This window comes from Podarcis melisellensis, assembly GCF_964234715.1.
Source record: "Podarcis melisellensis genome assembly, chromosome: 6".
NCBI classification, from domain to species: Eukaryota; Metazoa; Chordata; class Lepidosauria; order Squamata; family Lacertidae; genus Podarcis; species Podarcis melisellensis.
The window spans coordinates 7,604,258-7,621,549 of NC_138538.1; the positions used below are offsets into that span (position 1 = coordinate 7,604,258).

Consider the following 17,292-nt stretch of genomic DNA (forward strand, 5'->3'; position numbering starts at 1 on the left):
TAGTTGTTTGTCTCTTTGACATCTGATGGGAGGGCATTCCACAGGGCGGGTGCCACTACCGAGAAGGCCCTCTGCCTGGTTTCCTGTAGCTTTGCTTCTCGCAATGAGGGAACCGCCAGAAGGCCCTCGGTGCTGGACCTCAGTGTCCGGGCTGAACAATGAGGATGGAGACGCTCCTTCAGGTATACTGGACCGAGGCCATTTAGGGCTTTAAAGGTCAACACCAACACTTTGAATTGTGCTCGGAAACGTACTGGGAGCCAATGGTTGGCGCTGCCTGCTGACATCGAAAGGGTTCTTTCTGAGGGTGGTAGCCAATTAAGTTTCACTCAGAGTAAACCAGAGTAAACTAGGCGTTTCGTTTTGGCGACTGTAACCCTGGTTTAAGGAGCCATTGGGCACCTACTGTAGCTTATATAAATATATACACGAAACTCAGATATATATAAGCTACAGTAGGTGCCCAATGGCTCCTTAAACCAGGGTTACAGTCGCCAAAACGAAACCGCCTAGTTGCCATTTTTGGGCCAGATGTCGCTAAAGTCTTGTTTTTCAATACAACTTTTTGGTTCCTGAAATTCATTCTCCTTGGGCAGATAGAACATAACAGGTAGAATTCTACAGGATGTGTTTCTGGTGTGTGAAAACAATCAACATCCAGGGACCCTCAGGCCTGCACCTCCAGATGGTGGAGACGTCAGATGTCATCCTGGCGCCTGGGCATCTTCACTTGGTCGCAAGTGACCGATAGCCAGGAGCAAAATGCGCCTGGTGACTTTCGAACGCTGAGCCTATGGGGAGAGGCTGTCCTGTACGGGGCTGTGCCTTGCGAAAACCTGACATTCCTGACTGAATCGGATCTTAACAATTGCCCGGAAAAGATCCAGAGGCAGTTTGTATACCAGTAAAACTAGTGCAATAATCAGAGCATCAGAGAGAGCCCCTTTCTCCACTAAAGGAGGCTTAAATAGCTACTTGAATACAATGATGTGAAATACGATTATTCTGATGACCTCACAGCCTTTATTCCGGGTTGTATCTGGGAGCAGAAGAAGCTGCTGTCCGGCTGCGCCCCTCGGCCTCAGTTGCAATGTCTGTGAAATGGGAATAATGGTGGCTGAGTTCACAGAGTTATTGTGAGGGCAGGCCCAGCACTGGTAGTGTAGCACTCTGCAAACCAAACAAGTAATCGTTTGCCACCGCCTGTTAAAAGCTTTCTTAGTCAATTATTTTAATCAGCGTACCCAAAGCCCAGACAGCTGAATGTCGGCAAGCGCCCGTGTTGGAGAGATGACACTGAACAATCTAATTAAAAATAGGTTTGGGGAAAACAGGGTGACGTCATTTTGGAATTTATACTTCCTAAATATGGAGGTCAAGCGAGACGTGGCAGCAGTATGTTGTTGCAAATCTGTGTCTAGTGGGACGTTGCTGGGCTAGTGATTGAAAGCTGAGCCTCCCCTACAATCTGGTTCCCAGAACTTTTAGATGCAGCAGAACCACCTATGTTAGGAGGAATGCTCACAAAAACCTGACAGATATTTTGCGACGATGCAGAAATGCATATCTGTCAACTTTTCCCTTTTCTTGCGAGGAATCCTATTCGGAATAAGGGAATTTCCCTTAAAAAAAAGGGGCAACATTGACAGCTATGCAGAAATGTGGGGAGCTCAAATTCAGAGTGGGAAATTGAGAGAAACTGAAATGGATAGATAGATAATGTCCGCCTCTAGAGTTGACCCATCACTGCAGTTGCATGGGATACCTCAGTTGTTGAACGCAATCCGTTCCGGAAGACTGTTCGACTTCCGAAATGTTTGACAACCAAGGCGCAATGGGCGGTTTGCAAAGTCAATGGAGAAAATTGGGAAGGGGGGGGGGGAGAAATGCAGCGGAAGCTGTTTGACTTCTGAGGTGCATTCAAAAACGGAAGCATTTACTTAGGGTTTTTGGCGTTTGAAAACCAAACTGTTTGGCTTCCGAGACGCTCTAAAACCAAGTAGCACTGTATTGTGCTGAGGCATCTGCATTGATGTCCAATTCTTGGGAAGGATTTCCTTTCCTCCATTTTGAGGGAAAGAAAGGGCATGTGAGGGCCTTCTGGAGGACTGGGGCATCATGTGGATATAGCGATGAGATGTTCCACATTTTTTGGGGGGGGGGGATTTTGAAAAGTATGAACTGGGGCTTTCTCTGGTCAACAAAGTAGTCACTCATTTATTACAGTCAAAGACCAGCTCACATAACATAACACAATAAAAACAGCGTTCATAAAGATAAAATACAGTGGTACCTTGGGTTAAGTACTTAATTCGTTCCGGAGGTCCGTTCTTAACCTGAAGCTGTTCTTAACCTGAAGCACCACTTTAGCTAGTGGGGCCTCCTGCTGCCGCTGCGCCGCCAGAGCACGATTTCTGTTCTTATCCTGAAGCAAAGTTCTTAACCTGAAGCACTATTTCTGGATTAGCAGAGTCTGTAACCTGAAGCGTCTGTAACCTGAAGCGTATGTAACCCAAGGTACCACTGTATACAATTGGAGCAGATAGCAGTAATAGCTGATGAGCTAAAATTGAGATGTATGCATACACCCGTACAACTGAGATTTGGGCTACCGTAAAAAATTGACCCTGAGGCGCCCCAAAGGGCGACTTCAGCATTTCCCTAGTAAGCAATTTTATTCTCTGCATCAGTTTGTAACTCCACAGCTTCTGACCGTTTTCAGTTCCTCCAACGTTTGTGAGTCTCTGGGCTTGCCAAAATTTAATAATTACATTTTTTTACTTGCCCTCCTCCGTGAGGGTCCCAGCAACTTAAGAATACGTCAAGTCAAAACAGATCACATTCAGGAGAATAGGGTGGGGCCGAAAGTGCATAACCAAAGAGACAACCCGCCCCCCCAAAAATAGTTACCTGAAACCGAGAGGAAAAACGAATACATTGAAAGCATTCTGCCTATTTCTAAAAGGCCACACAGATAGTTAAAGGCCTAAGGCCTAAAGAGGGAAGTTTTCACCTGGTGCCTCCTTGGGGAGAGCATTCCAGAAACGGGGAGTCACCACAAAGGAGGCCCTGTTCTTGTGTTGCCACCCTTCGGACCTCTTGTGGAGGGGGCACACGAAGAAGGGTCTGAGATGATGATCACGGGGTCTGGGTTGGTTCATATGGGGAGAGGTGGTCCTTGAGGGATCACAGTCTTGAGAGTGTGACCTCTGCTGGACTGTCACCTCCCCAAAAACATCAGAAGGCAGTGGCAGTACCAACAGTGTCCACTGATTTTCACACCCGTCTTTAAAAGAAAGGAGGCAGTCTTTCAGATAATGGTGCCAACTAGCTAGAGAGCCTTTGTGGGAATAGGGGAATAGGTGTCTCCTTACAAAACTCAGCACCCTGGACAAACTACATTCCCCATAATTCTTTGGGGAGAAAGTAGAATGACACTGCTGTAAATGTTTGGTGCTGGGCTATCATTTAGGGATTTTTGTTGATGGGGTTGTTGTTGTTATCGATACTAACTTTTTGTATCTTTGTTTTAGATCTTACGATTTACATGTAAATTTTTCAGTTCCTTTATGCATTTTTTTTATGTTTTATTTATTGCTTATGGCTGCTTTCGTTGCGTTTGTTTATGTGTCTTTTTTGTGTTGTAAGCTGCCTTGAGCATGGTTTGAACTTTGGAAAGGTGGCATACAAACAAAATTATGTATGTATGGTGTGACTGGCCTAGGACTGGGCAGATCTGGGTTCAAATCCTTAGCCAGCCATGAAGTTCACTGTCTGACCTTGGGCTACCCACGGTATCTCAGCCTAACTAAACTTCCAGGGGTGTTGAGGGTAAAAATTGGGGGCGGCGGCAGCACTTGTAGTCTTATGTTCAACTCTTTTGAGGAAAAGTAGGTTGTAAGAGCAAATAAAGAGAGAATTGCTTGGTTACTTAAATTTCTGTAAGAGATTATTATTCTTAGTGCTCTATAGAGCTGTTCCTATGTGCTCAAAGCAGTTCACATACATCATCTCAGCCGCTTTCAACAACAACCTTGTAAGGCAGCCCGCTATAACAGGTGCATTAATACAAACTAGAGGCAGAGCTGAGATTAAAGAAGTTAGTCTCAGCTACTACAGCTCCCATCATCCCTAGCTAACAGGACCAGTGGTCAGGGCTGATGGGAATTGTAGTCCCAAAAAACAGCTGGAGGGCCAAGTTTGGCCATCACTGGTCAAAGAGGGTATGTTTCCTGCGATTCCACAGTCCCATGAACAAATGGAGAACTTGGCGTTAGATGTAAATTCCAGTGGCGTGAGTACGTCTCCTTTCGGAAATGCAACCTCTTAGCCTTTCGGACTGCAGGGATAAGCTTGAATTTTCCTTGCAGATTGCCTCAGAAGCTGGTGGGAAAGTGAGAGCGAAGGAAACGGGGTGCAGAACAAATTATACATAATAAGGTGACACATGCAAATTGGCTTTATGTGCATAACCTGCGCAGGTCAAAGCGTTCAGGTTTTGTGATGCGTAACTTGCAAAAGTGATTTCGCTACTGAATTTTGCCTCCGTGGTGTTGTCTTTCGCTGCTCAGACAGAGACGCTCTGTTTTTCTGAATAGCATTTCTTTTCAGAAATGTGGAGGTCCTGTTCTTTCCTCTTCTCTTTCTACCCACCAGATCTCTTTATATTCCCTTCCCTTCTCCTGGCTGGGCTGGAGCCTTCCTTAATGCGGAAGCTAGTCAGGTGACCCCTCTGAGCCTGTCATGTGACCACCTTGAAATTCAGCAAGTCAGCGTTGGTGTGTTGGCGGAGATTAGTTTCTGTGAATCCTCTTGACGGTCCTGCACAGCTGGGCTAATGCTTGGTGACCTCCTTCAGGGAATACAGGACATAGCTTGGATGCAAGACAGACAGTATTGGTGGCTAGGAAAATGCAGGAGGGGATGTCCACAGAAGTTTCAAAATGAAGTCACCTTTAAAGATGTAGAAAATCACTGAGTGGGTGTCTGCTAACTACTGTCTCTCTCACACACTTGCAATTGCTAAATTTGTTAGGGGATTTGATAAAACAATGTACATTTAAATTTCAGGGTAGGTAAATGGAACCTCCAGGGACACGGGTGGCGCTGTGGGTTAAACCACTGAGCCTAGGACTTGCCGATCAGAAGGTTGGTGGTTCGAATCCCCGCAACGGGGTGAGCTCCTGTTTCTCGGTCCCTGCTCCTGCCAACCTAGCAGTTCGAAAGCACGTCAAAGTGCAAGTAGATAAATAGATACCGCTCCAGCGGGAAGGCAAACAGCATTTCCGTGCGCTGCTCTGGTTCGCCAGAAGCGGTTTAGTCATGATCCACATGAACCGGAAGCTGTACGCCAGCTCCCTCGGCCAATAAAGCGAGATGAGCGCCGCGACCCCAGAGTCGTTCGCCACTGGACGTAACTGTCAGGGTTCTTTTACCTTTACCTTTCTTGAAGACTAGTCTGTCCATAACAGCTGCATTCAGCAGAAAATAATATTCAGAGTCCACTGGACTCCAGCAAAACTTTACGAGAGGAAAATAACAAATGCAGACAACTGCTGGAGATGTGGAAGTAAAAATGCGAACTTAATACATATGATGATTAACTGCCGGACGATAAGACCATTTTGGTGCGAGGTGAAGATATATATAGCAAGAGTAATAAAAAGAAATTGCTATTTAGGGGAATTGAATTGAATTCTAAATCATATACCGGAAACGTGGGAGATGACAAGGGGTCAAAAACACACATGGATGTATCCTGCCATATTAGAAGCAAAAAAACTTGTTCTGATGAATTGGAAGAGCCGCAAAAAGATTCCATTGACAATATGGACAGATTAGCCACATACGAACGAATTGCATGTCGACGCAAATTAAGAATGGATAAATATGAAGAAATCTGGAAGGGATATTTAAGCGATAAGTCGGACAGTGGTGGGAAGTAGGGGGATGAGAGGTGGGGAAATATTGTTAAAAAGGTGTAGTCATAGGTATATTAGTACTCAAATCTGAAATGTTAAATTGTGTTATTAGTGTTATTGCGGTTTTTGTTGTATGTGTTTTTTGTGGTTGTTTGTATTGAAAAAACGACTAAATAATTTTTTTTAAAAAAAGATGAGCACCGCAACCTCAGAGTCGGTCACGACTGGACCTAGTGGTCAGGGGTCCCTTTACCTTTTTTTAAACGGAACCTCCAGGGGGAGGTGCAGTGTATCTTAATACCAGTTGCTGGAGGCAGACAATGGAAGGCAGGTTGTTGCTGTCCTGCCCTAATTTTGGGTTTTGCAGACACATCTGGTAGGTTTTTATGAAAAGCTGGATTCCCAACGAGATGGAGCTTTCTTCTGATCCAGCAGGCCTCTTCTTTCCGTTGCTACGCAAACATTGCATTAGCTTCTAATTTTTTTAGCTTGCTAACGTACGTTTGAAGTGGAACGTAACAGCAGGTGCTTTCTCAACCGAAAAGGCCCAAAGGTCTCGATAACCAGGATCTCTGTGCCCAAACTTGTGAAGCTAAAGTATAAAATATAAAACGCGCATTAAAATTGCTGCTGAAATCAGGGGTTGAAAGGAAGGCTAGCCTAAAGGGTTTTCAAAACAAAAGCAGCAGTTAGAAAAAATAAAATTATGTGTAATGAAACACATATTTAAAAACATGTCAGACTTATATGTCTGGGGTGGCTGGCTTAAACGAAAATGTTTTCAGCAGGATATTTGAAGTGTTGTGGAGCTCTAGTTCCCATTAGCCCCAGCCAGGATGATCAAGGGTCAGGGAATGTATGAATTTATTACTGTATTTTTCTGTGTATAAGACGCCCCCATATATAAGACGCCTCCTATTTTTTCCAAATTAAGAGAGAACAGCCCTCAGCGCTACCCGTGTATAAAATGAGCCCCAATTTTAAACTTATTTTTTTGGTATTTGGTAATTTAAAACTTAATTTTAAACTTTAATTTTTAGTCAGACTAAGTCCAAACCAAGGCCAGGCGGAACAGCTCTGTCTTGCAGGCCCTGCGGAAGGATGTCAAGTCCCGCAGGGCCCTAGTCTCTTGGGACAGAGCGTTCCACCAAGTCGGGGCCAGTACTGAAAAGGCCCTGGCCCTAGTTGAGACCAATCTAACCACCTTGCAACTTGGGACCTCCAAAATGTTGTCATTTGTGGACCTTAAGTTCCTCTGCGGGGCATACCAGGAGAGGCAGTCCCATAGGTACGTAGGTCCTTGGCCGCATAGGGCTTTAAAGGTCAAAACCAGCACCCTAAACCTGACCCTGTACTCCACTGGGAGCCAGTGCAGCTGGAAAAGCACTGGGTGAATGTGATCCCGGGGGACCACAGGGGTCATCTAGCTCAACCCCGTGCAATGCATAAATCTTTTCCCAAGGCAAGGCTCGAACCCATGGCCCTGAGATTAATAAAGAGTCTCGTGCTCTACCAACTGAGCCAACTGAGTTTGAATGGGCAGTTGTGGCCTGAGTCTGGAGAATGGGTGACTTGCCTTTGGGAAACTGACCTTGGCAAATTTCACACAATTGATCTGAGATTATGGGGGAAGGTGATCTTGGAGAGAACTGCTAGGGTTAGAATCATAGAATCATAGAGTTGGAAGAGACCACAAGGGCCATGGAGTCCAACCCCCTGCCAAGCAGGAAACACCATCAGAGCACTCCTGACATATGGTTGTCAAGCCTCTGCTTAAAGACCTCCAAAGAAGGAGACTCCACCACACTCCTTGGCAGCAAATTCCACTGTCAAACAGCTCTTACTGTCAGGAAGTTCTTCCTAATGTTTAGGTGGAATCTTCTTTCTTGTAGTTTGGATCCATTGCTCCGTGTCCGCTTCTCTGGAGCAGCAGAAAACAACCTTTCTCCCTCCTCTATGTGACATCCTTTTATATATTTGAACATGGCTATATCACATCACCCCTTAACCTCCTCTTCTCCAGGCTAAACATGCCCAGCTCCCTTAGCCGTTCCTCATAAGGCATCGTTTCCAGGCCTTTGACCATTTTGGTTGCCCTCCTCTGGACACGTTCCAGTTTGTCAGTGTCCTTCTTGAACTGTGGTGCCCAGAACTGGACACAGTACTCCAGGTGAGGTCTGACCAGAGCAGAATACAGTGGCACTATTACTTCCCTTGATTCATACTCCTGGCCTGGTGTTGTGGGAGATACACCCCCCTTGGAAACCGCCCCCCCAAAAAATTATCTACAGATGGAGGCAGACTGCTAATCTCTGATAATACCTAAAGGAGCATCTCCACCCCCATTGTTCTGCCCGAACACTGAGGTCCAGCTCTGAGGGCCTTCTGGCGGTTCCCTCCCTGCAAGAAGTGAGGTTACAGAGAACCAGGGACAGGGCCTTCTCAGTGGTGGCGCCCACCCTGTGGAACACCCTCCCATCACATGTCAAGGAAATATACAACTACCTGACTTTTAGAAGACATCTGAAGGCAGCACTGTTTAGGGAAGTTTTTTGTTTTTTACCAACAACCAAAACACAAACAGTGAAACCCCCCAGGCAGCTGATACATTGGGTATACATAATCAGTAATAACATATTCAAATCAACCATATGTACAATTTTATATATGTTAACACTCCTCCATCCACAAGTTTTATTTAACTGTTTGGGGAAGTTTTCAATGTTTGATGTTTTATCGCTTTTTTATTAATATTTATTCATATTCTGTTGGGAGCCGCCCAGAGTGGCTGGGGAAACCCAGCCAGATGGGCTGGGGAATGTGTGTGTGTGTAAATAAATTAAAATAAAATAATCTCAAATTGCTCTGGGAAGCAAAGGAAGGATTGTATGTTTCAGTTCCTGCCCTTGTGATGAGGGAGAGATTCATACGGCTGGGTGAAGGTGTTCTGATGTGCCAACAGATCCTTCCTCACAGCCCACTGGATCCACACTCCCGCCATTTTGTTTTGTAGATGCCTTGGTTCAAAGGCTGGAAAGTGGAGCGCAAGGAAGGGAACGCCAGTGGAGTGTCGCTGCTAGAAGCTCTGGATACCATCCTGCCCCCCACCCGCCCCACAGATAAGCCTCTGCGCCTGCCCCTTCAAGATGTCTACAAGATTGGAGGTGAGTCCAGAGCTTTCCTGGCAGGTAGACAGGTGCCCTCGTTCAGTTAGGCGGATTTCCAGTAATCCGCTTTTGTAGTCTAAGCAACAGGAAGAGAAGAGGATTTGATTGCTGACACCGGCATTTACCTCTGTAGATCGCAAGGTATGTAGAAATTGTGCCTGTCGCCTGAAGGTGCCCCAACCATTCGGTTTGGGCAAGAAGTCAGTTTCTCATCCTCATAATTATGGAAGCAGGTTTGAAACTGCAGCGATGAACATGCTAAAAGATGGGGGAAAAGGGTCATGAAAAAGACACTTCTCTATTCTACTGTCCAACACTTTGCCTTTCTTTTTATATATATATATTTTATTAAGTTTTACAATTTTATATTCAACACAGTCACCATTATCACAAAAAAATACAAATCCCAATCTCTTTCTCCCCCCCCCAACTTCCCTCAACCTCCCCTTCTGATTCTTTAAATATTTGCTTTTCCTGCTTTTTTATTATTATTCTACCTTAGTTTTGTAATCTTTAACTTAAATCTTCCTATCTTTTTATATCATATTTTTTCCAATTACATCTTGCACTTTCTTATTTTCCAGTTATTACATCTTAATATTGGTTTCTTAATTGTGTTTACTCAAACCCTGCTAGTGAGTCCACTTCTTTACAATATTTCTGTAGATACATCGTAAATGGTTCCCAGTCTTTTTAAAAGTCTCTATTGTCCTTGTCTCAACACTTCGCATTTCTAAGTTCATTTCTAAGTTCTAAGGTCACTCACAAGCTCTTTCAGATGATTTCACACTTCATGATACATTTCACAAATAATAATTTTGCAGCCTCTTTGAAAAAACCTGTCGCTTGCAAAACCTCCTAGCATTGGTAGAGTTGCTGCGATGTTCCATTCTTTTAAATTTATTTAAGACATTTATGTGCCACTTAATTATTTTTAGGGTGCAGAGTACACCCTTTTTACTGCTGGAGAGCATTGATTGGTTGGTTGTAGCCCAACTTAGGAAATATACCGTATATTCTCTCCCCTTCCCCAAAGTGCCTTATAACATAAACTACAACGTAAAAAAGACAAAATTTAAAAACAGCCATTCAGAAAGCAGTTAGCAGCATTAAACGGTGGCAGCAGGTGGAACGGTTCTTTAACAACCATGAAATCCCCAAAATGCAGACCTGAACATAAAACATCTCCAGGCTTTCCATGAAAGGGGCTGCAGAGTCGTGTGCTGTCAGTTATACGCAGCTTAAATTAACAGAATGCTTTCCCAATAGGTGTGTGTTTTTAAGTTGTCCGATGTTATATCCAGTGCTGCTGTTGTTGTTTAGTCGTTTTGTCATGTCCAACTCTTCATGACCCCATGGACCAGAGCACGGCAGGCACTCCTGTCTTCCACTGCCTCCTGCAGTTTGGTCAAACTCATGCTGGTAGCTTTGAGAACACTGTCCAACCATCTTGTCCTCTGTCGTCCTCTTCTCCTTGTGCCCTCCATCTTCCCCAACATCAGGGTCTTTTCCAGGGAGTCTACTCTTCTCATGAGGTGGCCAAAGTATTGGAGTCTCAGCTTCAGGATCTGTCCTTCCTTCCGAATGGAGAGGTTTGATTTTCTTGCAGTCCATGGGACTCTCAAGAGTCTCCTCCAGCACCATAATTCAAAAGCATCGATTCTTCGGCCATCAGCCTTCTTTATGGTCCAGCTCTCACTTCCATACATCACTACTGGGAAACCATAGCTTTAACTATACAGGCCTTTGTTGGCAAGGTGATGTCTCTGCTTTTTAAGATGCTGTCTAGGTTTGCCATTGCTTTTCTCCAAAGAAACAGACGTCTTTTAATTTTGTGACTACTGTCACCATCTGCAGTGATCATGGAGCCCAAGAAAGTAAAATCTCTCACTGCCTCCATTTCTTCCCCTTCTATTTGCCAGGAGGTGATGGGACCAGTGGCCATGATCTTCGGTTTTTTGATGTTGAGCTTCAGACCATATTTTGCGCTCTCCTCTTTCACCCTCATTAAAAGGTTCTTTAATTCCTCCTCATATCCAGTGCTAAACTCTTGCAGTTCCTCTTCAGCCATGTCCACACCATTCATTTAAACTGCTGTGATAACACTTTCAACCGTCACCACTTTCCCCAAAGGATTCTGGGAACTGTAGTATGTTGAGGGTGTTGACAGTTGTTAGGAGACACCCTTCTCCCCTTTCAGAACTACAGTTTTCAGAGCACCCTGGGAACTGTAGCTTTGTGAGGGCACCGGGGGTTTCCTGACAACTCTCGGCACCCGTAACAAACAACAGCTCCCAGAATCCCTTGGGGGGGGAAGCCATAGCAATGTGAAGTGGCGTCATACTTATCTCCCGCTTGGGCTACTGCCATGCGCTCTCCATGGGGCTCCCTTTGAAGGTGACCAGGAAACTACAACTAATCCAGAATGCGGCAGCTAGACTGGTGACTGGGAGCGGCCACTGAGACCACATAACACCAGTCTTGAAAGACCTACATTGGCTCCCAGTACGTTTCCGAGCACAATTCAAAGTGTTGGTGCTGACATTTAAAGCCCAAAATGGCCTCGGTCCAGTATATCTGAAGGAGTGTCTCCACCTCCATCCTTCTGCCTGGACACTGAGGTCCAGTGCCAAGGGCCTTCTGGCAGTTCCCTTGCTGCGAGAAGCCAAGTTACAGGGAACCAGGGAGAGGGCCTTCTCAGTTGTGGCACCCCGCCCTGTGGAACTCCCTCCCACCAGATGACAAAGAGAAAACCAACTACCGGACTTTTAGAAGACATCCGAAGGCAGTCTGTTTAGGGAAGCTTTTAATGTTTAATAGGTTATTGTATTTTAGTGTTCTGTAGGAAGCCGCCCGGAGTGGCTGGGGTAACCCAGCCAGATGGGCGGAGTATAAATATTATTATTATTATTATATTATTATTAAATGCATGGCTGCCGAGAGTCTTGAGGATTGCGTTTCATTGCATGTTTCCCGCTGCCCTCTTTTCCCCTCGGCAGGAATCGGGACCGTCCCTGTGGGCCGTGTGGAGACGGGGATCCTGAGACCCGGCATGGTGGTCACCTTCGCCCCCGTCAACATCACCACAGAGGTGAAGTCGGTTGAGATGCACCACGAGGCCCTGAGCGAAGCGCTGCCGGGGGACAACGTTGGCTTCAACGTCAAGAACGTGTCCGTCAAGGACATCCGCCGCGGCAACGTCTGCGGCGACAGCAAATCCGACCCGCCTCAGGAAGCGGCCCAGTTCACTTCTCAGGTCAGCAGAAAGCCGGGTGGCAGCCATTTTGAAAGCCTTTGCCGTCATATCACAGCTTCTGCGGCCGTTTGCGTGGTGCAGACCTCTGTCCTGCCGGTGACGCTTGAGGAAGACGGAGCATTAACCAAGAGCCCTGAGATTTTACTCTGCAGAAGTTGCGTTGCGGGACGCTAGCTTTAAATAGTTTGCTTGGTGCGGTTAAACTGCTAAAGGCGTAATCCTACACCCACTTAGCTGGGCTAGGAGTGAAGCCCAATAAAAGCGTAAGACGTACAGTCATACCTCATGTTACGTCCGCTTCATGTTACGTTCTTTCAGGTTACATCCTGTGGCAACCTGGAAGTACCGGAAAGGGTTACTTCCGGGTTTCACCGCATGCGCAGAAGTGCAAAATGACGTCATGCGCATGCGCAGAAGTGGTGAATCGCAACCCGCATGTGTGCAGAGGCGCTGCTGCAGGTTGCGCTCTTCTCATGTTGCAAATGGGCTTCCAGAACGGATCCCGTTCGCAACCAGAGGTACCACTGTAGTTGTTTAGCTCCGGGGCTAGGTTTTAATTTGTCTCCTGATTAGTCTGTAGGACTGACGACGAATCAGTAGTCTCTCATTCAGTGACTTTTGATGGAAGGGTCACGGAGCACCCTTGTTAAAAGCCAGTTTTCCTCCTCACAAAGAATGCCAGGCTGTTGCTCATTAAATTTATAACCTATCCCACGGAAAAGTAAATTCTCCCTTCAATATGCCCCTTCGTGGAATGTTTTGCAAGGCATGTAGCTAGTTAGATTTATTTGGCTTAGCCATTTTAATCACTTGAAAGCCAGATTCAGACTAAAAAGAAAGTGATAATGCAAAGGTAAAACCCTCACAAGTCGAGAGGAGGGCCAGTGCCGTCCCGCTGTTGTGGACTGCATGTTCCATTAGCCTTAGCCGGCATGCCCAGTGCTCAAGAATGATGGGAGTTGTAGTCATCAACATTTGGAAAACACCACACTGATTACTCCTGCCCTAGTTTCTGGTATTAGCCAAACCGGAGAGTATTTCAGGGTATTTTTATGTTTTCTAGTCGTTTGTTCAAATGCATCACCCTGTCACTTTCCTAACAGCAAAAAGTTCATTTCTCTTTTAGGGTAGATTTTTCCCAGTAGGGTGACAGAGCGATGTCATCTGCTTTAATTGTGCAAAAGTACAGCTTTTCCCATCCACACTTTTGTTCGTCTCGTGATTTCAAGTCACAGGTTCAAGGTTGTGTTTTTTTGACCCACCGCTTTTGTCCAGAAAACCTGCTCTTTGCTGATGAACTGGAACAAACAGCAACTGGGTTTTCTGCAGACTGGCATTTGTTCCCATTCAGAAGTAAACTGCTGGTTTTCCGGGGGGGGGGGACCCTCTCAGAAATCATGGGATAAACAGGAATATGGATGCACCTTTAGTTTCCGAAAGTGCACTTGAATCCCTCCTGCAAACTACCGCCAGTCTGCAGGAGCCCATTTTCCAGAATGCAGTAGCTAGAAGCGGCTGCCTTTTCAGCAGCCTTCCACCAGGGAGCAGCGTTGCCCAGCTGGGAAAGCCAGAAAGTTGACATGGTCATCCCGTGCCCTTCCCGAATTTGTTCTCGACCTGAGTCCTTCTCTCGTTCTGTTGCACGGCTTAGGTGATCATCTTGAACCACCCCGGCCAGATCAGCGCTGGATATTCCCCCGTCATTGACTGCCACACTGCCCACATCGCTTGCAAATTCGCCGAGCTGAAGGAGAAGATTGACCGGCGTTCCGGCAAGAAGCTGGAGGACAACCCGAAATCCTTGAAATCGGGGGATGCCGCGATTGTGGAGATGATCCCGGGGAAGCCCATGTGTGTGGAGAGCTTCTCCCAGTACCCACCCCTGGGTGAGAACCTCATCTTCCCTTGTATTTCCCCCCCAGATGCCTACCAGGATGGGTGACGGGGGCTATTTCAAACTAAACGGCTAGATGCCCAGAAACTCTGATGTAAGATAGACCTAGGAGTGGGAGGGAACCTTCTATGGCCCATATCTTAATTGCCCTACCTCTAGTGGGGCAGGTTTGACGGCTGAATGGCTCACCCTTCCAATCACCTAATGTCACTGTGACATTGGGCAATGCTGTGCTTTGAAGCCCCGATTATTGGGGCTTCAAAGCACAGCATTGGGTTGTTCGAAAGTCCTTTGAAGTGTATCCATGCTGCCTTTTTAATCTCTGAAGGTGGGAGGCTTTAAAGAGCAGCTTAGGGCAATTTGGGAAAGGGGTTCCCTTTTCTAAATCACAGCAAGTTCCTTTTTTTTTTTTTTTGGAAGAAAACTTGGAATTCTCCAATGGCTACTGCAGACACCTTTTGAGCAGAATTGACTCACCCACTCCATTGAAGAAGGCATATATTTTAGCCAGGCTGTTAGACCTAAAGAGGGAGCTGTGTTTTCTGCTCTCTGCTTATGTCTTCTGCCACTTTCATTCTCTCTGTATCAGAGCTAGGATGCATGGATGGAGTTTACTTAGCTGCCACTTTTCCACAATGAGCTGTCCCCAGAAGCAGTGGTTCTCAACCTGTGGGTCCCCAGATGTTGTTGGACTACAACTCCCATCATCCCTGAGCTCTGGCCTTGCTAGCTAGGGGTGATGGGAGTTGTAGTTCGACAACATCTGGGGACCCACAGGTTGAGAAAGGCTGGCTTAGAGCAAACATTCAAAACATCAAAACACAAATATACGAAATACAGAGATAGCTCAGTTGGTAGAGCATGAGATACTTACCGTATTTTTTGCACCATAGGACGCACTTTTTCCCCTCCAAAAATGAAGGGGAAATGTGTGTGTGTCCTATGGTGCGAATGCAGGCTTTCGCTGAAGCCTGGAGAGTGAGAGGGGTCGGTGCGCACCAACCCCTCATGCTCTCCAGGCTTCGCACACCTCTCCGCAAGCAGCAGGAGCCCAGCGCTGGGCTCCCGCTGCTTGCGGAGAGGTGCCTGCATGCCGAAGCCTGGGCGCGCTGAGCTCAGCGCGTCCAGGCTTCGCGGACCTCTCCGCAAGCAGCGGGAGCGCTCCCGCTGCTTGCGGAGAGCTGCCTGTTTGAGGGCTGGGGTCGGGGGAAGCTCTAGCTTCCCCCGCCCCAGCCCCGCACCTGGGGGGAAAATAATTTTTTCCCCTTTATTTCCCCCCCCCAAAAAACTGGGTGCGCCCTATGGTCCGGTGCGCCCTATGGTGCGAAAAATACGGTAATCGCAGAGTCATGGGTTCAGGCCCATCACTGGGCAAAAGATAACTGCAAAAGATAACCACGATTCTATGATTGGCATGGTTTTAATGTATTTAAATAGATAGATTGTTTTGATACTGTCTTACATTTTTGCCAATTAATTTTTATTGCTTTTCATTTTTTAGCGAATTTAACATCAAATGAATTCAAATTTCATACAAATTTAAAAGTTGAATTCCTGCCTCACTGTCCTGATGTCTCACTACCCACCCTTATTTGCTGCTCAATATTACATACATTTCAAGAAAACTTAACATATTTCAGCATTTTATCCTTATTTTCTTTCTATTTTCCTTTTCGTTAGTTTTGATTCTATCAACGCTTAATCGTTTTTTAACCACTGTTTACCCCCTATGTTTTTAGCTGTTCTTATTTTTATCTGTACACCCACCTTGAGACTCTGCTACGGGGTAAATAAATACATAACGGCGGCCGCAGCAACAACAATAATAGTAATAATAACGAGATCTGCACGGCCGCATTTTGCCACTAGAGGGCAGTAGAGCGCCGTAGGCTCTGTGGCATTGCAGGAAGTGCCCTCGTCCTCTGCCCAGCCTCTCACTCTTAACCCTTCGTGTGCCCCATGCAGGGCGCTTTGCCGTGCGCGACATGCGGCAGACCGTGGCCGTGGGCGTCATCAAGAATGTGGAGAAGAAGAGCGGCGGCACCGGCAAGGTCACCAAATCGGCCCAGAAGGCCCAGAAGGCTGGCAAATGAATCGTAGGTGCCCAGTGCCTCGCGCAGAAACCATCCCCGCAGCCGGGATGCCGCCACCTTCTCCCCGAGGGGCATGCGTGCACATCTGCTTGTAAGAGTCTGTATGTCAACGACTGGATGCTCACCATTAAAGTCCAGTGGAAATTCTTTAAAAGGAAAAGCATGTCCCGGCGTCTGTGAGGCTTTGTGTTCAAATTTTACCAATAAAACTGGTATACAACATCCACAGCGAAAACGTGGGGGTGTCGTTTGTGCGGTTGGGCCAGTCTGCCCGTGAGGCGTTTTCACCTCTTCGTGCTGGCAGTATTATTAAGAGCAGTTGGTAGAGCGTGAGACTTGGGGTCGTGGGTTCGAATTCCACGCTGGTCAGGAAGACTCTTGCATTGCAGGGGGTTAGGTCCCTTCCAGGTCTACGGTTCTAAGATTCTAATACAGGGGTCAGCAAACCTTTTCAGCGGGGGGCCGGTCCACTCTCCCTCAGACCTTGTGGGGGGCCGGACTATATTTTTTGGGGGGAAATGAACAAATTCCTATGCCCCACAAAAAACCCAGAGATGCATTTTAAATAAAAGCACACATTCTACTCATGTAAAAACACCAGGCAGGCCCCACAAATAACCCAGAGATGCGTTTTAAATAAAAGGACACATTCTACTCATGTAAAAACATGCTGATTCCCAAAATGTCTGCTGGCCGGATTTAGAAGGCGATTGGGCCAGATCTGTTCCCTGGGCCTTAGTTTGCCTAGCCACGTTTTAATACATAACTATAATATTACTGTCATACCTCGGGTTACAGCCACTTCAGGTTGTGTTTTTTCGGGTGACGGTTACGCACCCACCGAAACCCGGAAGTACCGGAGCTTCTGAGTTTCAGCGGTCGCGCATGCGCAGAAGCACTAAATCACGCTTTGCTCATGTGCAGAAGCGCCGAATTAAAACTTGTGCATGCACAGACGCGC

The 17,292-nt window shown here is 46.5% G+C and overlaps 1 protein-coding gene across 1 annotated transcript in view; it reads left to right on the plus strand.

Moving 5' to 3' along the window:
* EEF1A2 (eukaryotic translation elongation factor 1 alpha 2) overlaps window positions 1–16,566 on the plus strand; it is a 33,732-nt gene extending 17,166 nt beyond the window's left edge. Inside the window, exons 4-7 of the mRNA XM_081917057.1 lie at window positions 8,935–9,085; window positions 12,088–12,344; window positions 13,996–14,230; window positions 16,204–16,566. Of these exons, the coding sequence (XP_081773183.1) occupies window positions 8,935–9,085; window positions 12,088–12,344; window positions 13,996–14,230; window positions 16,204–16,331 (771 nt within the window). The 3' untranslated portion in view covers window positions 16,332–16,566. The remainder of the gene's footprint in view (window positions 1–8,934; window positions 9,086–12,087; window positions 12,345–13,995; window positions 14,231–16,203) is intronic.
* Window positions 16,567–17,292: the final 726 nt, after the last annotated feature.